A 22,869-nucleotide genomic window follows, 5' to 3' on the forward strand; every position below is an offset into this window, starting at 1 on the left:
ATTTTATTAAAAAAATCTTAATAAAATGCTAAATCTTTTTAGGATTTTGTAGGAAATTGTGAATTCTTTTTGAAGCGAGAAGATCGCTCGTTTGAAAATTCAAGTACAGTCACCTCCTTGATTTCATTTCTGCTTACATAACCTCAATAACCGCACGGGTAGACCCGTTTTTTTGTACTTGAAATTGATTTCGTGTGTTGAGAAGCGTGAACGCAACCGTAAAGATGACATTCCAAGTGATTAAACACCAAAATGTTTTATGAGGCTGCCAAAACGGCTTTTCAAAAATTTATAGCCATTCGCCCCATTTCAACTTCCCACCATTCAAACTTTCTTTTATTTAAAAAATTTTTTAACGATTATTCCTCAACTCATAGCAATATTCAGTCTCCATCCACAGTATTGTTGATAAAAAGGAAAAATAGTAAAAAATATTCCAAGTACTCAAAACTTATTGGAGAGAAAATTAATCATAAAAATTTGTTTTCAAAGCTCGAAATCCTTTTGAAAACCGCCGAGCCTGATCGGTCGTCGCACAGACACGAAATTAAGCCCTTTTTGTGCCTCGCAATCCTGGATACTTTCCTATGAATTCGAAGGCCTTTCCGTTGACGGATCGTGCACAAAGAATCCTCAAATTTGGGAGGATCTGTCAACCTCTGAACAGGCGGGATGGAGGGGGATGAAAAAATTGGAGAATGCATCCGGAGGTACGGCCGGTAGAGGAGAGGGGAATATCCGAAGAGCGCGTAAAATACGAAATTCTTTATCATCGCGCTTTTCGACTATGATAGAAGATTAGAAAGAAGTACAGATTTATTGACGCAATTCGGGGCAACCTAAGATCATAGCAAACATAGCGATTCCTTAAATAGCGAAATGTTGTTTTTATTTCGCAGTTCACGATCGGCGCTTCGCCAGTTTTTATTATTGCGAGAGATCGAATTTTAATTGAGTTTGGTATGCTTACGTCAATTATATATTTCCTGTTCTCCGGCATCGTTTTCGTCAACGTACGTTTTTTCTTCTTTCTCTCAACATCAATGCTGTGTGCACGTGCATTTTCAAAAATCACATTTCGTATTGAATTACTGAATTTCAGGGTGCCATCATCCGAGAGGAAGCACTTTTGAAGCTTTTGAATACGGACGTGGAAGTTTCCACCCTCAATTATGAGTGGGACTATGGCGCTCTATCCAAGATTGGTACTGACGTTGAAAAAGTCGAGAGAAGAGACAAGAGCGCTCCAATCGTTAAAACGGTAACGAGTGTCGATAAATTTGACTGCCAATGAGTTTGTGTCGAATTCGAATTTTCGCTTGCGAAATGATATTCTGAAATGATTGTGATTTTACTCGTTATTTTCGTAAGTGTTATTTACGATGATGAAACGTTTATTTTTTAGGCTTTCTCCGGTGCGGACTCGGGCATATTCAAAGAGGTATATAAAAAAAGGAAAATATCGTTGACGTACTTTCTGTACCGGCAACACTGTTCGATGCAAGATTTCGACAGTTGTTTGAACAAAGTTCATTTCATGAGTTTTTTTCTCTTCGTTCAAAGACGATTTTTTCAGGGCCTTTTAGAGTGAAGAAATTTTTATGAAAAATGAAACTCATTGGAATATTGATGACATAACAATTTTCTAACTCGATGGAAACGTAATTGTTTATTGGGAATTGTTTTTTTCGAATTTAGCCGTTTGGTCGGATGGTAGCGTCCGAGTCTGTGGCCAGTTCGAAAGATGATTCCGAAATCGATGAAAAAAAGACGCACGCCGATGATAGTGACTGTGATTTGACCGCAGATGAATTGTTCGAGAAACTTCGTGCGGTGAGTATTTTTAAAAGAGGCTTATTCTTACGACCATTTACAATTTCGATTAATACAATCGTTCATATAATTGCAGCTTATCAATGATAAACCGAAAAAAGTAAGTAAAGATCGAGGAAAACTAATAATCAATAATTATTAATTTTTCTTTGAAAAACTGATAATTAACGATAGCAACAATTTTGATTAGCACGAGGGCAAGGGAGAAAAAGGTGATCGAATCGTCGCTAAAAAAGGTGACATTTTTCGCGTGTTCACGGAAATTTCTGGCACGAGCGGCACCAAGGAAAATTCTATTCCATCTGTTGCCACAGAAAATTCCGATACAGGCGTGACCAAAGAAGATGCTACTTCAAGCCCGGTCATCGAAAATGGCTTGGGCAGCGATCCTATTCCAGGCGCAACCACAGAAACTTTGCTCTCAACCGTAGTCACGGATGCCCCACTTGACACCGTTACGACAAAGTCTATTACGAGCGTAATTTAGTAGATTATTCATTTGCTATCTAATGAACAATGAATTTGGAAAACTTCTAGCATTTTTTTTTCATTTCTTCGTGATGTTTATAGGAGGGGAAGAAAAATCGTGGTTCGATAAACGAAAAAAACAACTAAAACTTGTATTATTGTCAATTATTTTGAAAAGATGATCGACTAGAAGTTTTACGAGCTTTGGAAGTGAAATAATTATTTGTGGGACGACGATTTTAATTCGGATATTATTAAAAATTTCAGGGACCCGCTGGCTCTTTTTCAACGTCAATTGTTACTTCCGTCAACCGTTCTGAGAGCACTTCGACTCATGAGTCGACGGAGAGAGTTAGTGTAATGGTCACTACTGTAGTTGGTGCTGGAGGCTCAGAAAGTGGCGATAAAAAACCTCCGATGAGTTCACTTCATCCTGTAATTATTTTTTGTAATTAACCGGAAGTTATCGGGCTATTCATAATTTGTTATAGAACATTATTAAAACTATTATTACTCATAGGTTCCGGAAGTAAAGGCACCAGAAGCGAGGGCTCCGGAAGTGAAGATACCAGAAGCAGAAGCTCCGGAAGCGAAAGCTCCAGAAGTGAAGGCACCAGAAGCGGAGGCTCCGGAAGTAGAGGCACCAGAAGCGAAGGCTCCAGATGCAAAGGCACCAGAAGCGGAGGCTCCGGATGTGGAGGCACCAGAAGCGGAGGCTCCGGAAGTAAAGTCACCAGAAGCGGAGGCTCCGGAAGTAAAGTCACCAGAAGCGGAGACTCCGGAAGCAAAAGCTCCGGAAGTGAAGGCACCAGAAGCGAAGGCTCCGGAAGTAAAGACACCAGAAGCGGAGGCTCCGGAAGTGGAGGTTCCGGATGCAAAGGCTCCGGAAGTGAAGGCACCAGAAGCGGAGGCTCCGGATACAAAGACTCCGGAAGTGAAGGCACCAGAAGCAGAGGCTCCAGAAGTAGAGGCACCAGAAGTGGAAGCTCCGGACGTAAAGTCACCAGAAGCGGAGACTCCGGAAGCAAAAGCACCAGAAGCGAAGGCTCCAGAAGCGGAGGCTCCAGAAGTGAAGGCACCAGAAGCGGAGGTTCCGGATGCAAAGGCTCCGGAAGTGAAGGCACCAGAAGCGGAGACTCCGGATACAAAGGCTCCGGAAGTGAAGGCACCAGAAGCAGAGGCTCCGGAAGTGAAGGCACCAGAAGCGGAGGCTCCGGAAGTGAAGGCACCAGAAGCGGAGGTTCCGGATGCAAAAGCTCCGGAAGTAAAGTCACCAGAAGCGGAGGTTCCGGATGCAAAGGCTCCGGAAGTGAAGGCACCAGAAGCGGAGGCTCCGGATACAAAGGCCCCGGAAGTGAAGACACCAGAAGCAGAGGCTCCGGAAGTGAAGGCACCAGAAGCGAAGGCTCCAGAAGCGGAGGCTCCAGAAGTGAAGGCACCAGAAGCGGAGGTTCCGGATGCAAAGGCTCCGGAAGTGAAGGCACCAGAAGCGGAGACTCCGGATACAAAGGCTCCGGAAGTGAAGGCACCAGAAGCAGAGGCTCCGGAAGTGAAGGCACCAGAAGCGGAGGCTCCGGAAGTGAAGGCACCAGAAGCGGAGGTTCCGGATGCAAAGGCTCCGGAAGTAAAGTCACCAGAAGCAGAGGTTCCGGATGCAAAGGCTCCGGAAGTGAAGGCACCAGAAGCGGAGGCTCCACATACAAAGGCTCCGGAAGTGAAGACACCAGAAGCAGAGGCTCCGGAAGTGAAGGCACCAGAAGCGGAGGCTCCGGAAGTAAAGTCACCAGAAGCGGAGACTCCGGAAGCAAAAGCACCAGAAGCGAAGGCTCCAGATACGGAGGCTCCAGAAGTGAAGGCACCAGAAGCGGAGGTTCCGGATGCAAAGGCTCCGGAAGTGAAGGCACCAGAAGCGGAGGCTCCGGATACAAAGGCTCCGGAAGTGAAGGCACCAGAAGCGGAGGCTCCGGAAGTGAAGGCACCCGAAACGGAGATTCCGGAAGTGAAGGCACCCGAAACGGAGGTTCCGGAAGTAAAGGCACCAGAAGCGGAGGTTCCGGAAGTGAAGGCACCAGAAACGGAGGCTCCGGAAGTAAAGTCACCAGAAGCGGAGGCTCCGGAAGTGAAGGCACCAGAAGCGGAGGCTCCGGAAGTGAAGGCACCCGAAACGGAGATTCCGGAAGTGAAGGCACCCGAAACGGAGGTTCCGGAAGTAAAGGCACCAGAAGCGGAGGCTCCGGAAGTGAAGGCACCAGAAGCGGAGGCTCCGGAAGTGAAGGCACCCGAAACGGAGATTCCGGAAGTGAAGGCACCAGAAGCGAAGGCTCCGGAAGTTAAGGCAACAGAAGTGGAAGCACCGGATGCAAAGGCTCTCGAACCTCTACCAATTGTACGTTGTTAAAGAAATGTACATTCTAAAATCTCTGAAACAAATCTATCGTTAAGAAGATGATTTTTATCAACCATTATTTCAACAGGTTACATCACCAACAAAGCCAGGAGCATCGACAGGTTCTTTAGCGACCGTAAGTTAATGAATGGGTGCAAATTCTACAATAACCTTAAAAAAAAATGACCCGAGGAAAAACTGATGGAATTTTTTAGGTATCGGGTGGTAGCACCTTTACATCGTCTGTCGTTACTTCTGTCAACCGTACTGAGAGCATTTCTACTCACGAGTCGACAGAATATATGAGTGTGACGGTCACCAATGGAGCTCGTGCTGGAGCCTCTGGAAGTGATGACAAAAACCCTACTACCAATTCACTCCCAGTTGTAAATATTTTGTCCATTTCTTTTTACAAATTAAAATTTATCCAAAATTTAATTAAAGCCATACAATTAACGGGTAATTTTCACATCTCCACAGTCCGTTCCGCCCAAGAAAGATGAAGCGACTCCTTCACCCGATGTAAGTGCACAACAATCTGATATACTGATCATTATCCAATGAGCGATGGAAAAAAGTTGTGTGCTATAAAAAAAAAAATTTGTCATCACGTTGGAAAACAATACTTTAAGCTGACATTATTTACAGGTTGCACCGGTAGTAACGGTAGCAGCTTTGCCCACCTCTTCAATGCCTGTAAGTGCACATTTGAAATTTTATTATCACTATCGAATAAAAGAGAAATTTAGACATTTTTATTGTAGGTAGTTAGCACGGATGAAGATAAAACTGTGAACGTAAGTACACACCCAAGGAGGTGTAACCTGATGCGATCAACTGAATAGAAAAGTAGCCTAATTTGTGGTCCACACTGACGTTATCATTTGTAGGAACGCATAAATCATCTCTTCGAGATTCTGGATGACTTGAGAGTTCGAATGGATGAACATGAGAAGAGAGAGATGATTGTCATGGTCACACCTGCACCCATCACCACACCCCCTGTAAAGGTGAGTATTGAAGGGAAAACCTAAAATTGTAGTGAGTAATTAGGATTTATTCGATTGAGAATGTGAAAACACAACAAAAAAATATTGCGGTGAAATATGATCATTTTCGTTAGAAAACGACGATTATCAAACTTTTTTTGCGCAGGTCGAGAGTGAAATCCTAAATACAGAAGTGGCAGTAAGAAAAGAATCTACCAGAAGAACGAAGGAAGAAATTGAGAATGAAGAAGCGGCTGACTTGGCAATTTTCCTAAAAAAACTGAGAGCGGTAAATACAAATGAATTGACAAAATCTATCTTAAGAAAATAATAAAAAAATTGGATAAATAAGGAGTTGGAATAAATTTTGTGCTCCCACAGGTGGAGGATAGAATAGACAAATCGTTGCCTGAGGTGAGTTTGCGAGATAGCTGATGAGTGAACTTGAGTAGATGAAGAAAAATTGCGAAGCATGAATAACGTTTATTTTCCTTCCACAGCTGGAGAGCGGAGAAGAAATTACTTATACGAAGGTGAGTACGATGGAATTCGAGCGATAAAAAATATTCGCAAAACCACGTTATAACTTTGTTTTTCTACTTGACTCGGTAGAAACGCTCTGACAAGTTTTCCAGCAAAAGAAACAAAAAAGGAACGTACATTCATGTACGAATTCGGAACGACGGTACCAATGTGGAAGAAGACTCGGACGTTGAAAAGGTGAAAAGATAATCTCGAATACAAGCCGTTTACAATTGCCAGAAAATCCACAGGCCAACTTTTCGAAACCGATCAAATTTAACCGTTGAAAAAAAATAACTTCTGGTTTGATGCTTAAGAGTAATTTAGGCAGTTTTAAACAGAGAGATCGGTCGAATGTATCGACGTATTTGGAAAAAAAATAAATTTGCTGATAACGATGTTTTCAACAGTTGCAATACGATTAATGAAAAAGTTGAAAAATCAGAAAGGAGAGACATAAATTGTAAGGAAATATTCGAATGGTAATTGAGGAGTGATTTTGAAGAGTAATTAATCGCGTTATTTTTTAACTAATTGATTGAGACAAAATTCTATAAGTCCATTGAACGATTACAGGTAGCTTTAGGTGCTTCGCATGGTGCTGCTCGTCGAGCATTAAAACGAACTGAGATTAGCAGCCATAAAAAAACAGGCACTATCCTGAAAGCGGGTCGAGCCATGGTCGATGCTGGCAAAACGATATTAGACGAAAAATTACGACTGATCAAATCCATTCCTGAGATTATACTGGATACTGCGAAAGGGTTCACCGAAACATGAAAAATTTAGAAATAATAAGAGACTCGGCTGAAATTGTTAAATCGTTATACGATTCGGAAATCTCGAGTGGAACGAAATAAAGATGAAAAAATTCTCTTTTCCAACGATATTCAAAGTGTGCATTTAATTTACGAATTTTCAATTAAAATACGCCTCAAGTCACGAGACTTTCCTCATCATCCTCTTCCTGCAATATCACTTGGTTCATCCATTATTTGCAATCGTCGATCGACCTTATTATGTGGAGAGTCGATACCCTATTTTCACTGATTTTTATCTCCCGTCGTTGGAGTCCGTTGGACATCGATGATTCCCAATTCACACTAATTTTGATTCCGCAACTTGTTGGAACCTCGTGGAAGGAAATGATCATCATCCTATTCGAAAAAAAATGTAATAAGCAGAGTTGAGTGAAATCACGAATAAAAGATGTCAATTGGGCGAATGTTATTTTAAATAATTTGTTCCTTTATATGTAATCGGACAAACCATTATCAATAAAACTGATTTTTGGAATCGAGTTTGTTATTCAATAGTCCAACTACCTGATAACTCAGCCCTACGACCCTAGACTAGAGAATAATTATAAATTTTCCGTCACTAATAAATTACAACGAAACGTTATAATCCCAAAGCAAATTTCCTTTAGAACTTGAAACGAAGAACGAGTCGACAAAAAAGCGAGAGTTGCAACCGAACTGCTAATAAATCACGGTCGAACGAGTCAGCTCGTTTTCGACTGGTATAAATCAGTAGCTCGAGATATACGATTCGAAAAAAAAAAGATTTTTTCACTTTTTCTTCATATCAAGTACACCATTTGGTAGGTTTTACGACATACAAAATTCTATCATTTGTAGCATGCAGGCTTATCGAATATGGGGTTACATAATATTTATCACAGACTTGCCAAGTTCTTCTCGTTAATCTTCCTCGTATTTACTCATAGCTACCGAAAAATCACGAGTCTCGCTACCACTCGGTGGGAATTGACATCACAGAAAATAGTGGGGAAAAGAAAAAAATGTGTTCAACATTGTAAATCCAAAAGAGTGCAAGGCCCGGATTTCGGTCGAAGCCATCGGTTCCATGAATGTCCTTGACCTACATTTCTTCCTCTTCGTCCATGAATTTGTGGAAATGATAAGGATGCGAAGGAAGAAAAAATGCTTTTTCATCAAATTCTTTGCACCGGGTCTAAAAAAATGAATAAATTTTATTATTTCTCTTCGTTTGGATTCCCAATGAAGGGTACAAAAGTAGTTGAGATAGAACAAGAATATTTAATTCACAAAACCAAAGGATTTCTTTGCATTTTAACGATATAAATTCTAATACTTCTATCTGCGAATGAACCCTGCATATTTCGAGTTTGATCACGGGCGAAATTTTATGTGTAAAAAAAAACAGAAGGTTTGCGGAGAAATCTTTGAGTTATATTCTTATAAAATGGTTATGTCAAATCATTCCAAATCTCTGGGAAGCTGACGTTCGAAGGTTTCTCAAACAAGACACGAGGAGTGTGTAATCTGTAGCTGTAATTTTGAATATCAAGATCCTCTATTCGTCAGTCTAAAGATTAAATGCGTTGACGCGATTTGATAAACACTATATACAGAAGATCTGTATAGCAAACAAAAAATTAACATAAAAGGTGAAAAATTGATTTCATTTTTGTAGTTTGAAATTGTCGATTCTCGTGTTGTGCGAGTGGAATGAGAATTAGCCGTGCTCGTGAGATGATACAATAACGATGGCGCGTTTGTTGACACTTGGATTTATTGGAATAGTGCTAATGAACGTACGTAACTCGATGGAAAAAAAATCTTTTTTTGTTTGAAAAATATGATATTCAATTTTGTCAAATTCTCGAATTGATTAGAAGTCTTTCGCTTCTGTTTTCACGTTTTGACTTAAAAAAATCCATTTTTTTCTAAATTATTTTGTTTGAATATTCAGGTAGTTGTTGGCCTAATCGCTAAGCAAAATGACGGATTCATAGTAATAAAGAAACTGAACCATTATGGACCAAACGATATGGAAGAAAATGATTACGTGGAGGAAAATTACGACGACTTAGCACCAAGTGGAAAACCAAAAATGTATGATCCTCAAAACGAGTACGATCCGTCACTCAACCTTCAGTACCTAGAGAACGGGAGCTCTCAAAACACTGAACAGAAACCGGTGATCGCGAATAGATTTGGGAGTCAGTCTGAGGAACCAAATATTCCAACGGGAAAGCCAAAAGGAACGGAAAAACCTTTAATTAACACGGAAGTAAGAAATATTAAATTTTTGGTGCGTCTACAATGGTTGTTGGAACGCACTGAAATACTTTTATTTGCTCGAATCTCCCATTATCTTTAAATGAATGTTTTTTTTTTAACTAGCTTAAAAGGTTTCCGAATTAGAAGAAAAATAAAATATCATTGTTTTTGAAGTGAATGTGTCACCGTAAATGGGCAAGTTGAAAAATCTTACTTATTTTAAACAGACCCTGCGACCAGCAGAATTTCCGTGTCCATTCAACTTATGCAAACTGGATCAAGCGTGGAAAAGTGCTCAGAAGGAGTTGGACAAAAACTGGGAATCGTTTATGAACGCTAGAAAATCAGCGTTCGGAGCAAAAATTAAATTTCTTCAATCATTGCCAGAAGCTACCCACACGTTTGTTCGCACTCTTATAAACCCAGGAGAAAAATCTTAAATGACGAATAAAATGAAATAACGAATAAAACGGATGAGGTTATTCTTTCCTAAAAATGGATCTCAATGTTTAAATGAAAAAAATATTTTTTGCTATACTTGCGCAGAAAGTTCAATTTTCCACTCTGCGGGAGTCAAATTTGCTGCGAGGGTGTAATGAAAAAAACACGGGAGTAAAATAATCTCCTCGTCCTTTCTAATGACGTATTGTACTGTAGAAAAACTTGAACTCAAAACTTATAGGGCCTCTTCGGGAACACAGTCAGTTTGATTTTCTTCGTTCCAACAATCAATTGCAACCATTTGCAAACTTCCATCTTCAGCCAAAGTCAACATCTGCTTCGATGGGTTTTCCTTTGTTTTTACCATCACATCGTTATTTATCATTGGTATCAAGCTCGTTTGTCCTAGCTCGTCGTTCACTCCGAGCTGCTGTAATACCCGCATAAATAACGGCTGACCGTCTCTTAAGCATCCATCTGGAAGATGAGCAATTCGACTTCAATGAAAAATTTGAGCATACAAAGAATTTTATTTAAATATTATATGTAAAATTCAGTGGGGGCGAAGCTGACCATTGGCAAGAAAATTTTGAAACTGAACCGTGCCTTGATCGATCGAGCTGATAAGTTGAATTTGCTCTTCCTTGGATGAGATCAGAGGCTCGATACTGGAAGGTATGGACATGACTGGAATTGCCATTGACTCATCGTCAGGGTCGTCATTAGTCGCAGCCACATCAATGGTCTCTAATGGAGCTGTCTGAATAGCTCGAGGCGCTACAGACGTGAAAGAAGCAATCTTTATATTCCATGTAACAAATATTCAGAAATTAATGAAAAAGAATAATCCGTTATGTACCCTCCACTGGATTTTCCCTTTCGACAGAATTTGTTTGGAGAATAAAATTTTTGCAGCGATGACTCGACGACAAAAACGCAGGAAATTGTTCCCCACATTTGTGACAATGCAATATCTGCTTATTCGGTTGCCTTGTGTGACGCTTTCCTGCTGCATGGCTAAGCGTTGTGTAACAACATTTGTCACACTGCACCCAATGATTTGAGCTCTTTCTTTTTTTCCCTGAACAATTTGTGTCTTCTATAAATTTTGTGCTTTTCATGCACAAATGGTTATCAATTTTTGCTGCTTCGCTCTTAGTTATTTGTGGCGGCTGGCCAAGCCTTGGAACTTGACTGCAGCGAATCAATTCACCTTCCGGCAGCGAGTATTTATGTTCTAGAAATCTTAAAATTGTGTTCTTCACACCTCTCATTTCGCACTCCAGTCTATCCAGAGTGTTTATAACGTTGGCACAACTGCGACATATTACATCGTCTTCTGATATAACCACAACATATCTAGAAGAAAAGTAGAAGCAAATATTTTGTTGTGAAGAAAGAAAGGGTAAAAGAATAAAACCAAATTAAAATGTGAGGAATTCTACCTTTCTCCGACAAGTTCGCCCAATTTTTCGATTACTCGTGTCCGGGAACTTTGAGTTTTGCATGTAGCAAGTGCATATCGACGACCTTGAACTGTAGCATCACAGACAAAACATCGAACTTCCAAATGTTGTTCATCAACATTGGAATTATTCTCAATGGAATAAACATTTTCTCGAAAATTTTCACTTTCACTTGCACGAGGGTGGCCGTCCACTTGTACACACGAACTTAACGTCGCATCGGTTACTGACATTGTTATAGATGTAAAGAACACTGTTAACCTCACAACGCTGCGTATTTTCAGACTCGTTCTAATGATTCGTACATTGAATGAAAATGATCAGATTCCCTGCAAAAGTGGATCACGTGGATTTCAAATCGTTTGTGAAAAAAGGTCGAGAAAAAAAGACGAACGAATTTCGCAGTTGCTTTGTTTCCGTTTGAATAAAAACGGAAGTTCCTTCAACGTTACGTCGAACATCATTTGTTTATAAGTTCACCAATGACATCGTAATAATGATAAAGGTCAGAATTTTGGGTGGAAAAAAAACATTTTATTCGTTACAAGCTTTATTCGATACATGTTACATGTTAAATGACGATGAATAACTGTTTTCTTGATATATTGGAACGTCGCTACACTTTCGAGTCCACGATGAGCTCTTGGGGCAAAATGAACCACTTCCGTTTTTCATTAAACAGCAAGTCGATACTTTTGTGAAAAGTTCGTAAGTGCTTTTACGAAACGTGAAATATCATTCGCAAAAAATATAAAGTACAGCATGGTCTTATACATATATACATACAGAAGGTGTCTCACGACCCAATTAAGTGACATCTCGTCACTGCATGAGCAAGAGAGAGAAGGGTAGCTGCAAATTTCAAAAGTGAAAATATTTGACTGGGTTTCACCGATCAGAAAAAAGCTGTCAGCCGATTTCCATCATCGTCTTGCGTGGCCTGACAGCTTTCTTGTAATCAGTCAAACCGTGTCTGAAAATTTGAAATGACTGGCGCGTGACTAATTCCTGATGCATACCCTCAATCTATTGAAGTTGAAGCTCATCTTTTATCGCGTAATAGAGCTACAGCAGTGGTTATACCCGATAGAATCAAGATTATTTACTCTATTTCCACTCGATTCTGCAGTATGCGCGATAGAAGACACATTTTTTTCAACTCTCGGAGAGCCTAAGTGAAAACCAATACAAAATTATCAGATTCTGAATCTGTATTGGTTTTAAACGTTGACTTTATTGGTCGTGGGATACCCTGTGTATCACTTTTGTTTTTATTAAATTGTTTATTGCGATAACGGTTAATTGAATTGATGAATTATAGTTAAAAAAAAAGCTAATAAGTAGCTTTCATTTGAAATTCTTTTTTTAAACCTCGTTCGAGGAACTCAAAGGAAAAAAAAACGACACTTTATTTACATGTTATATCGGATCGATCGATTTCGTACATTTTATATTATTCTATGATTCCAATAATAATTGAAATATGTTGTTTCATATTTTCTTTCAAATTCACTCAAAAAAAATGAAGAAGGTATTTTTGTTTAAATGCACGAAGAAAACTTACCATCGCTATAAATGAATAAGATTCGAATAATTTCGAAAATCATTCACGTTCCGATTTAACCGATTATTCTTCGCGAATTTTCAACGAATAGTTCATGAAAAAAGTTTCCTTTTCTTCCTATCACACGGACGTCATAATTTTTACGTCACATGTGTCCTTTTTTTGGTCGCGAGAATATGGCCGAACACGAATACACTCGAACAATTTAGATGTGTCGATTTTACGTTTTGCTTCTTTTTTTTAGTTCATATCTACTTTAGATTTAGATATTTTATATCAGGATTCAACGGAGAAGTACAGAGTTCATGAGAAAATCTTTCGTCTAGGTGCAACGTCAGCTCGAAATTTAGCAAAAACCCTTTTTTTGTTTTCTTTTTTTCACATTTGAGGATTATTTAGTGTTGTAACATACGCAACGAGCGAAATCATAACGCGGGAAGCAATAGCTTTCCTTTCAACTAACAAAGTTGAATATCAGAATCTGAATCCGAACGTTTAAGAATTAATGATTTTGTAACTCAACTGTTGGCTGACACGTGTGAGCCATTTGCAAGAAAAATTGGTAATAATCGAACGAAACAAACTCCGAAATCAGATACACTGCAGTTTCAATATTTTCTAGTATCGGAAAAAATTTCAAATAGTTTTGTCGTCTTATAAAAATTGTTAATGATGACAAGAACCCCAAGTAAGAAAAACAGCATAATTGAATGAAAAAAATAAGAAACAAAATTGAAATTACAGTTTGTCAGTGCATTAAAAAAAATCGACCCTTTCGTAAAGAGCTGACGCAAAATAAAAATGAATAACAGTCGTAATGGAGGAACGTCCAATGAACGTTTTGCATCGAGAATTTAGGCCTTTATGTACGAAGGGACGTTAATTGGACACTACACAATTTGTTCAATCTTAATGCTGCTGCTGCTTGATTATCTTTTTCCGTTCAATTATCAAGGAAGAACGTTTCTTGTTTTTTAGTTCTAGCGAACGTTATCCTGTTCATTTTTCGGCTTCTACCTTGACTTTAGCCTCAGTTTTTTTTGGCGGACTGACACTGATGGAAGTTTCTTGAGCTTCAGCATCTTTACCCTCGGGCCTATCTTTCTCCTTCGAGAGTTGTGATATTTTTTCAGAATTGCGGAAACGATCGTAGCGCGAATCCTCGTCATCACTCGATTTGGTACCGGGCTCGGCTTCGCGCAAAATATCACCGAGATCTTTGTCAACATCGTCCCACAACTTATCCCCCAAATCGCCCCTGAATTCATCCTCTTCGTCTTCTTCCTCGACGTTGTTCTCTTTGCTGACCTTGTTAGTCCCATCGACTGATTGTTGTGTCGCGTTTCCGCTCGTTTCCTTAACCACCACCTTTTCTTCATTTGTTTGAGTTGAATTTCCGTTATTTACCTCATTCACCGTCGCTGCAGTCGAGCCGCTCGTACTCACACCCGTCCCGCTCGTTCCATCATTCTGAATCGTTTCGGCTTTCAATGTCGCAGTCGTTCCCGTTACGACCGTTGTACTTCCGGTACTCGAAGTCGTCGTAGATGTTTGCAAATGGATCCTCTCCGCCTGACGACGCAAGGCTTTGTCATCGTTGTCCCTCACATATCTGGAAAGTTCCGATCTACCGTCAAATACATGAATCCTCTCAGAAACACTTATTTTCCTAGAACTATACGTGTGAAATTTCCTCAATTATCGTCTCTTTTGTAATCTTAAAATTTGCAAAATTACCGTTTGAGATGACTTCGCGTTGAACAATGCAATGCCACAGCCCGCTCGCTGCTCTCGTTTCGGGGCAAGTAAACTTTGCACAATTCGCAAAATTGTACTTCAACGCGTTTTATGTATTCCAAGCCAACTTTGATCATTTGTTTGTTTTTCGGTTTCTTTTCGAGCTCGGCCATGCTATTTGTGGATGTTGTTGTTATGGTTGTCGTCGACATCGTCGTCGACTCGGTAGTCTCGGGCTTCTCCTTCTTTTTTTTCTCACCGGGGGTCGTCGAGGTCGCAGCTTCGTCTTCCTCCTCAGCTAGAATGGCCGAACAATGAGACAGATCAAAATTATGCATTAGATTTAAACATTCGAAATTATTCCTTGAAGTTCAATACGCCTCAGCAAAAAATGTTTCGTATTTTACGTACCATCAACATCACCGACAGAGTCCAACGTCATGAAATTGTCAAGATTTACTTCTTTGTCGTCCTCTTCCGGGGCACTTGAATCCCCTTCGGCTTCTCCATTGCGGGTTGATAATCGTTCGTCTGCCAAGCTCTTGCGCTAAATTGCCGATGAAACGGTCAATATATTAAGAACACCTCACCACGGATATCAAAGATCATCTTCTCACATTGAAAATCAAAATAGTCCCGAAAAAATACTATCTTTCCATTAAATCGTGTAGAGCTATCGAAAATATTTTTGGGAAAATACGTCATTAGCCAGATTCACTTTAGGATCTAATGGAAATTTTTTCCACCTTTTTCCTACAACGAATGTTCCGCAATATTTCGGCCCTTTTGATTTTACAAAAAAAAAAAAAAAAAAAAAAAAAAAAAAAAAATTGGTTCCAAAATTTTTTAAACGATTAAACTCAAATTCTCGAAAATATAAGAATAGTTCGGTATTGAAGAATTATAACCAATGAAGACGCGAGTTCATTCGAAATTCATTCCTTGTCTTAAAAACCTTTCACGAGGTTTTTTCCAAAATAATTATTTAGAATATTAGAAAAATACGTGATGTTTGTAAATGGTCTTAATTGAAGAGTAGGCAACGAAAAATTTGGCAAAATTTTGAAAACAGTTAAAATCACTGAAATTACAAAAAAAAAAAAAAAAAAAAACAAAAAAATCTCAAAGTTTTCATCGAATTTACCTTGATGTGGTCGAGAGAACATACGTGACTTTCGAAAAGCATTGGCGATCGAAATTGTATGCGGCAAACTCGGCAGAACGGTGTTAAAAAACGTTTCATTTGTCGATGCGATTCGGACAAATGATGCATCGCTTTCAGCGAGCGATAATTCAATTTACAGATGGGACAAAACATCGTTATCGAGGGCAATGTTCCGCGGGATGCATCACGAACTTCGACACGTCTTTGCTCTTGTCTTTGGACGACGCGCATACGAGCTAACGTCGCCTTGTGACGAGCTGCGATTCGTCTCATCGCTGAATTGTGACGTCCCGAATAAAGATGCAGTGAATATTCCTTGAAGGTCACACTGCGATGTGAGCAGTGGGGACAATTCAGCTTTATGAAGCGTTTGCCGTCACGACGACTAGGCAATTCCCCAGATCCTGCAGCGCGTTCTCCTTTTGAATTTTCACCGTCCTCAGCCTCGTCATCGTCCTCCTTTACAAATTTAATTATTACATCAATTAAAATCCCGTATTCGTGAGAATTACTGATCGGGACCTGTCATACAATAATTGTTTTCAAAATTTTGTCACATTTTTTGCCCATTTTTCAATCTGAAATGATCAAAAATATATTTTCATTCTTCAAATATTTCGTCTTTGAAAATTATAAATTTTTTTTCACCCCAAGATATTTATCAAACCGGGGATAATCTAGAAGGTTTCCCGAAAATTCATTGATTCCTGAAAAAAGTTTAACAATATTCCTGGAATTTACGAAACATATAGAAAAATCGGAAGGAACGCTATTTGACTCAAAATAATTTTCGGCTGTTTCAAATAGGCAGAAAAATAAATGAATTTTCCTATCCGATTACATAGATATAGGAATCTTCACTCGTCATTTTTTTTGAAACAGTATTCAAACTGCAATTCTTTTGAACAGATTCAACCATTCATAAGTTTTATAATATTGAGAAACTTACCTCCTGTTTGTCATCCTCTTCGGTTCCTTTTCCATCCTCTTCTTTTTCCTCTTCTTCCATCTTGATATTCTCTTGTTTTTCCTTCTTCCTCTTCACTTCTTTAACTTTCTTCTCTGTATTAACTTCCTCATCGTCATCCTCGTGAGGCTTTAATAATAAGAATAATTGAACAGTTAATAAAATACCGTTCGATCGTCAGAAGTTGAAGCGATTGCATCGCTCAATGTCAGCAACAAGTTATTTTTCGTCTCCAGTCGAATTTCCGTAAAAAAAAAAAAAGAATTCTTGACTCTTGTTGAAAACAAAAATTACATTTTAAATTGTACAATCTTCGAAACATTGAAAATTACCTTTTCGTCCTCTCCCCAATTGCTGTCGACGTCTTCGTCCTTATCATCGTCGGAGAATTCGGCGTTAATAGCCTTGGCCATCTCTCTATCCTTGTCCTTAACGCTGGATCCTGTCCCGGGTTCCTTTTTACTTCTGGTCAGCCTAGTTGTAGCACCGCTAGCGGCACAGCAATTCATGTTTTTGACATACATTATTTTGGCTCGGTGTGTTTGTATTTTTTTGGCTCATTTTCCATTTACTATCATCATTATTGTATTATCATCGTATCATCGTCATAGTCATCATCATCGTCAACCGTGGATATACCTTTGTTATCTTTTTTTTGTTTCTAAGCATTTCTTTTCATCGTACAATCGTCAGGCCAAATTCTCTGTCGAACGATTTGTACCACTTTAAAGATCCGCGATATCATCGAGATTTTCTGTTTATCGTAATTAAAAATACGAGTCACCTTTTTCTTTAGTTCTCTCTAACTCGTGAACGTTTTCACATTTTTCTTTCCTGCATCACACGTGTTCTTGTGGCTTCGCACGCCCGCGTACACGTGCACTTTATATATATGTATATGTATATATGTATTAATATATACATACTTAATATTTTTTATATATATATATAAATTACAGAAATACATCCTCTATGATATTCATTGCAGAATCGCAATAACAAGTTACGACTTCGGAAAGTACAAATACTCGTGTTTGAGAGGGATACTTTGATGCTTTTTAATGTTATTTCATGTTTTGTATTTCTCTATTATTCCGTTGAATATTTTTATGTCGCAACCGTATAACGAGGATACGTTAATGATTGGAGCGAGTAAAATGTATGAATCCTTTTCATTGTGGAGTTTTTCATTTCTGTTTTTATGAAGGAACCTGCTTTTTCAAGAACTTTTGCCTCTCGGCAGTGGCTCTTTATGAAAAGGTTTTCCGATTCAATCGTTCCTCTTCTTTCTCATTTTGGATACACTCTTATTCTATATATATACATATATACATTGAGATATACATGCATATATATAACATTTTGTTTCTATTAGACTCCATTTTTGTCAGTTTTTTTTTGTCTAGTTTGTGATTATTCAAAGTACGCATACAGGTGCGCGTCTTGATACTCGGGTCATCGACGAGCTGGTTATTAGGAGTTGCTTATTTCGTTTGTTTCTCTATAATGTTTTTTCAAACTTGGTTTTTCTTACCGCGAAAATCTTTTGTTTTTTTTTTTTTCATTTTCATTCTCATTTTGCTTGCTTATTACTCAATCACGATCTGTACTTTCTCGTTTTTTCTATGCATGTTTTTTTATTTTTTATTTTTTAAATATATTTTTCTTAAATGTTTGTTCGTTTTATTGTTTTTGTTTTGCGGTCTTGTTTTTTACTTCTTAAGTTTTTCTAATTATTTACCTCCTGCGCAATTTTGTCGTGGTCATGCGAACCCGTTGAATGTAGTCGCGCGAACGCGAACCAAGCATCTTGCGCCGATAGTCGAGCGAGGTCAGGGTACGCTTGCGGGTCATCAACGAATCCGATGTCCGTGTTCCAACACGGTGAAATCCGCGGCCACCGCGAGAAGATATACGACCACGAAAACTCGTGTTACCATGGGATATTCTACCTCTGCTCGTTGTACCGTATCTCGTTGATGGCGGCGCCATGTCGCTTATACGCGGCGGCGGTGGTGGTGGAGGCGCGTAATTCCTCGATGCCGAATGACGCTCGTCGCCTCGATGATACGAGCCACGGTCGCTCTGCCTCTTGTCTTCGTATACCGCCGACGACGATGATCTCTTATTGTCGTCATATTGAGCGGATGTAGAAGAGCCACCGTACGACGATGAATACCTCTGGGAACCACCGCCTCCGCTACCTCCTCCCTGCTAAATCAAATTTAACTTTTTTTCCTCGCTTTTCTCTCCCTCATTCCCACTATCCAGTCTTTCTCTCCCTCTCCCATCACCTTTCTTTCAATTGCCCTTTATTCTCACTCTTCGAGTCTTTATTCAAATCCATTCCAGTCGTAACTCCCGCTACTCGGCTCCTATAAAGTCTAGCTCTCTCGAACTCTGTCGTAGTTATTTGATTTTTTAATCTGATGTTCCTCTTCCTCCTTCTCTCTCTCTCTCCCTCTCTCTCTCTCTTACATACTGTTTTTTCTCCATCCGTCCACAATCTCTATCGTTCGAGCCTCTTGGTCCTCCTCACTTTCTTTTTAGCGACGTACCTTCGTTTAGAAAGTTTTTCAAACTCTCAGACGCGCTCCTCAGGATCTTCGAGCTCCACCGGCTACACACTATCGCGCTCTTGGCTCTCGAAGCATCGGAACACACAAAAATATACATCTACTTGCCAACGAGAGCTTCAAGCTATTTCTTCCGAATATTTTGCTCTCGTTACTTTAATAATCGTTTGCTCGGTCGAGAGAGAGAGAGATTCTTCCGTACATCACACATATGCCTCCTCCTCTTGCCATTTTCTTTCTAACGTTAAAAATGCCTCGAAATATTCTATCAGAACTTCGAACTAGTGTTTGTTTTTTGTTTATACTTTGATTTCTCATGCGTCGGTAGACCATAACGAGAAAAGGGTTTGAGAAAGCGAGATTGGTCGTCGTGAATCAAGGGTTTTTTTTTCGTGTGTGTGCTTTTCGATATCGCAGTTTACGACAGGAATAATTTATAGACGAGACATACGGTGTTTTCTGTTTAATTGCTTTTTTCGATACTTGTGCTTCGGAATTCCTACGAGGTCATGCTCGATAAGAAAGAGCTGTTATTGGTCAGTTCATCGCGATAAAGCATCGTTCTCTTAGACCTTCGCCTCTCAATTTTGCGAAGATCTTTTCGCGTACGGACATTGTTTATCAATTTATATTTTATTGTTTGGTTTTTTTTAACTTTGTTATAGATTCATTATTGCGTCATTCTGACGTTCATGTCCCAATGCAAAAAGAATCGATTCTCAAGAGGCCGTCGGCTCGTAGCTTGAAAGGGAAAGCATGACAACTTATGAATTTTTTGCTTGTTCTACAAATCATTACTGCGATCGCGTTTTGTGACTCTCACGATTTTACAAGACTCAAAGGATATTTAAATAAACAAAAGGAATGGATAATTACTCGAATTATGAAACGTGACTTTAGCTGTGCGTTAATATATCGCTCGTGATTCGTGCTTTTGTTCTCTTCTGTAAACTTCAGTTTATTTTCAGTATCCTGCGTATTATGAAATTTTGAATTCTCAATCCTAGAACGAGGAAATGTGACCAATTTTTTCAAATGATTCTCAATGTCATCATTATCCGCGATTTCGAGCAGTAGAATAATGAATGGAAACTATGTTATACAAAGTTTGAAACATTGCGACGAAACAATCGAATTCCAAATTAAATACCAACGCTTCGTAAAAATCAAAATTATTGCATGTTTTTCATTCTCAAAACTCAAGACGAATAAACTTATTGAACAGTATAATTCAAAAATTATTTATGTGATTTGAAAAATAAGGCGGATTTGCATTGTATATTTGGAAAATAATAGTCAACAAAATCTTTTGCAAATCGGTCATGTTTCCCCGACTTAAAAGAAAATGACTCAAAAGTAAATAAGTGAAAAAAAAACATAATTTATCTACAACATCGAAGAAATAGTATCGTAAACGAGTGAGAAATATGTCAATTTGTGATTGAACAGAACCTTGTGTATTTTTTTGGCAGAATGTATCACGACAGATCAGAATGTGCATGTTCGTTTTTGTGACTCGTTCAAACGACTTTCTCGTTTCTAGAGAGGATATCGTTTGAGGAAACGATGCTAAGTGAGAAAAAACATACCTGGTAAGAGTCACTTCGGATCCTTTTGCGATTTGACTCGCTCGACGATCTGTGATCTTCTCGTGTCGAGTAAGAGTCCTATGGAAGAACACAAAGAATGCAAAATAATTCTTGCAGAAAATTTGTCAGTTTGCATGAGTTTCTTATTTTTCATCGCTCGCTTACACGTGGACGCTTGTAGCTATTGGAATGATCTCCGCCACGACCTCCTCTGCTTGAATACTTCTCAGAGCTTCCGACTGTGGTTCAAAGTAACATGAAAATGACACATTTTATTTCCACAGATTAAAAATTCTGTTTCGATCACAAACCAATTTTAACGAAACTCTACTCTAGAAAATTTTTCCTACCACAGACTCAAACAAAAAAACTTAGTCTCAGTAGCGAGAAGTAATTCTTATGATCGGTCGACTATCAAAGGCAAGACTAAGAAAAATTTGAAAAAAAAAAATTGAGTTCATGAAGAACTTGCATCGAAGGTTCTTACCAGACCCATATTTGTTGCGAGAATCATAACTGGTCGTTGAATACTTGAAACGACTGCCCCTGGAAGAAGAATATCCACCTCGATTCATACTGCCTCCGCTGTTCCCGCCGCTTCCCCAATCGCCGCTACCACCCCCACCTCCCCTATTTCCTCTGTACGAGCTATTGCCCCTCGAGCTGAATCCTCTGCCTCGAGAACTCATACTCAAGTCAATTAGAATTGAATGTTAATAAGCTGTAACGAGAAACAATTTTTTGTTTAGCATAGATCAACCTTGAATAATTTACATGAGACGAGAATACCAATTCCTCATACTAAAAAAAGTACCATCAGTTTATTACGCAGTCCATATCACTTTTTATGACGTAAAAACTACTTTGCATTTCAACTAATGTGATTAATATCAATATCGAATCTCACAAACGACCTCAAAGGTTGTTAAAATAAAAAACAAAACACTGAATATTTATAGTATTTGAGGAAAAAACTCCACAAGATTCTTGCCAACAAGAGCAATTCAAATTTCTTGTTTTAAGAAAGTTTTTATTTTTCAATTTGGCATTTAGAGAAGATATAAATTGTATAATTCTACGAATTATTATCAATTTCACTTGAGTTATTGATTTTTCTGGCCAAATAGAAAATAAATACCATTTTTTTCATTCTCCAATTATGTATACGAGTATTCTTTTTTTCAATGATTATTTAGCGTATACGCGAAAGATTACGAAAGATTTTGCAAAAAGTTCCACAGTGAGCTTCGATGTTTGCTAAATAAAATGAAAATAATTATCATTTTTCTGATCGGTCAATGACCGGGTTCCGCATTATCGTGAATGTACGTATGTATACCTATATCGGCGTAGGGTGGAGGGTACACGAAAAATTGACGCGTTTGCGCGAGAAATTCATTCAGCAGATGCGGAGTCTAGCATACGAATTAAAGGATTCTAATTGTGATTATAAATTCCGATTTACTTTTTTGTACAACGAAAAATCCTGTATAAAGGAAATACTTATAGGCTTTTCACGATAAATAATTAAAAGTAAAAAACTTGTGTTTTTCAGCGAAGTTTCTTATTCTGAGCATCCATTGCAAAAATCAATATAGGAAGCCAAAAAGAGGATGTAACGAGGTCTTTTGGCAAGGAATTTTCTCCGATCGTAGTTTGTCTTATTCTTGGAGCATTGTTGAAATGCGACAAAAAATTAGACTCGATACTCTAGAAATTGATAATACTTGGATGAGAACTCACCGAAGCGTTGCGATGAGAAATCGCCGATTTCGTGGCTCGAAAAAATAATTATTTTTTTTCAATGATCTTTGTTAAAGGCTTCTCCGCGCATTCACCGCCGGTTTCGTGTCGCAGTACTACGCCAAGGGAACTCTGGCTGAAATCTCTCCTCCCGGAGAGAAAATAAAAATGTCGTCAATTGTGCGTGGCGTCTCACGTAGTTTCGGAACGCTCAAACCGGAAACGGATTTTCCACTAGAATACCAGATTTCGGTTCGAGCGCTTCCGTAAAAGCAATTGCGTGAGAAAATGTACCTGCTTCCATCTACCACCGGAACTGAAACAAAGAAACTTTTAGTACTCTTGTAAATATGTGTCAAATATATATATATAT

The 22,869-nt window shown here is 38.9% G+C and overlaps 3 protein-coding genes across 7 annotated transcripts; 1 reads left to right on the plus strand and 2 right to left on the minus strand.

Annotated features, from left to right (window-relative positions):
- Positions 1-291: 291 nt before the first annotated feature.
- Positions 292-7,087, plus strand: LOC122412846 (periaxin-like). Its single transcript, XM_043422772.1, has 21 exons — positions 292-710; positions 900-1,013; positions 1,103-1,261; positions 1,406-1,441; positions 1,699-1,833; positions 1,910-1,933; positions 2,024-2,069; positions 2,148-2,311; positions 2,569-2,736; positions 2,822-4,687; positions 4,776-4,823; positions 4,903-5,073; positions 5,168-5,209; positions 5,336-5,383; positions 5,452-5,484; positions 5,578-5,697; positions 5,843-5,965; positions 6,058-6,090; positions 6,177-6,209; positions 6,289-6,396; positions 6,775-7,087. Exons 1-21 carry the CDS (start codon positions 699-701, stop codon positions 6,976-6,978), a joined length of 3,687 nt encoding a protein of 1,228 aa, XP_043278707.1. The 5' UTR covers positions 292-698; the 3' UTR covers positions 6,979-7,087.
- A 1,073-nt stretch (positions 7,088-8,160) lies between these two features.
- On the minus strand, positions 8,161-11,581 carry pzg (putzig). Of its 2 annotated transcripts, none has more exons than XM_043422790.1 (4): positions 11,135-11,581; positions 10,549-11,048; positions 10,296-10,466; positions 8,161-10,166 (listed from the first exon to the last, which is right to left on the minus strand). In XM_043422790.1, the coding sequence occupies exons 1-4, from the start codon at positions 11,386-11,388 to the stop codon at positions 9,925-9,927; spliced, it is 1,167 nt and encodes a 388-aa protein (XP_043278725.1). In that variant the 5' UTR covers positions 11,389-11,581; the 3' UTR covers positions 8,161-9,924. The 2 variants fall into 2 exon arrangements, with proteins under 2 accessions (XP_043278725.1, XP_043278724.1); XM_043422789.1 differs by having other exon boundaries at positions 10,263-10,466; positions 11,135-11,569.
- Positions 11,582-11,667: 86 nt separating this feature from the next.
- Positions 11,668-22,709, minus strand: LOC122412848 (DBIRD complex subunit ZNF326-like). 4 transcript variants are annotated; one of them, XM_043422777.1, is made up of 11 exons: positions 22,497-22,709; positions 21,241-21,474; positions 20,919-20,992; positions 20,754-20,831; positions 18,330-18,799; positions 16,921-17,077; positions 16,571-16,717; positions 15,601-16,080; positions 14,868-15,003; positions 14,457-14,754; positions 11,668-14,346 (listed from the first exon to the last, which is right to left on the minus strand). In XM_043422777.1, exons 2-11 carry the CDS (start codon positions 21,440-21,442, stop codon positions 13,719-13,721), a joined length of 2,670 nt encoding a protein of 889 aa, XP_043278712.1. In that variant the 5' UTR covers positions 21,443-21,474; positions 22,497-22,709; the 3' UTR covers positions 11,668-13,718. The 4 variants fall into 4 exon arrangements, with proteins under 4 accessions (XP_043278712.1, XP_043278710.1, XP_043278714.1 ...); XM_043422775.1 differs by having other exon boundaries at positions 18,330-18,802; XM_043422779.1 differs by having other exon boundaries at positions 11,668-14,331; positions 22,497-22,707.
- Between the last annotated feature and the right edge of the window lie 160 nt (positions 22,710-22,869).

This window comes from Venturia canescens, chromosome 6, assembly GCF_019457755.1.
Source record: "Venturia canescens isolate UGA chromosome 6, ASM1945775v1, whole genome shotgun sequence".
Taxonomy (NCBI): domain Eukaryota; kingdom Metazoa; phylum Arthropoda; class Insecta; order Hymenoptera; family Ichneumonidae; genus Venturia; species Venturia canescens.

Coding starts and splice junctions, on each gene's coding strand:
- LOC122412846 (XM_043422772.1), top strand. Junction 5,384..5,451: donor TGCCCACCTCTTCAATGCCT/GTAAGTGCACAT, acceptor TTTTTATTGTAG/GTAGTTAGCACGGATGAAGA. Junction 5,698..5,842: donor TCACCACACCCCCTGTAAAG/GTGAGTATTGAA, acceptor TTTTTTGCGCAG/GTCGAGAGTGAAATCCTAAA.
- pzg (XM_043422789.1), bottom strand. CDS start 11,388: ATGTCAGTAACCGATGCGACGTTAAGTTCGTGTGTACAAGTGGACGGC. Junction 11,049..11,134: donor GGCGAACTTGTCGGAGAAAG/GTAGAATTCCTC, acceptor CTTTTCTTCTAG/ATATGTTGTGGTTATATCAG. Junction 10,467..10,548: donor AAGGGAAAATCCAGTGGAGG/GTACATAACGGA, acceptor TCACGTCTGTAG/CGCCTCGAGCTATTCAGACA.
- LOC122412848 (XM_043422775.1), bottom strand. CDS start 21,442: ATGAGTTCTCGAGGCAGAGGATTCAGCTCGAGGGGCAATAGCTCGTAC. Junction 18,803..20,753: donor TCCGAAGTGACTCTTACCAG/GTATGTTTTTTC, acceptor AATTTGATTTAG/CAGGGAGGAGGTAGCGGAGG. Junction 16,718..16,920: donor ATTGGGGAGAGGACGAAAAG/GTAATTTTCAAT, acceptor TTATTATTAAAG/CCTCACGAGGATGACGATGA.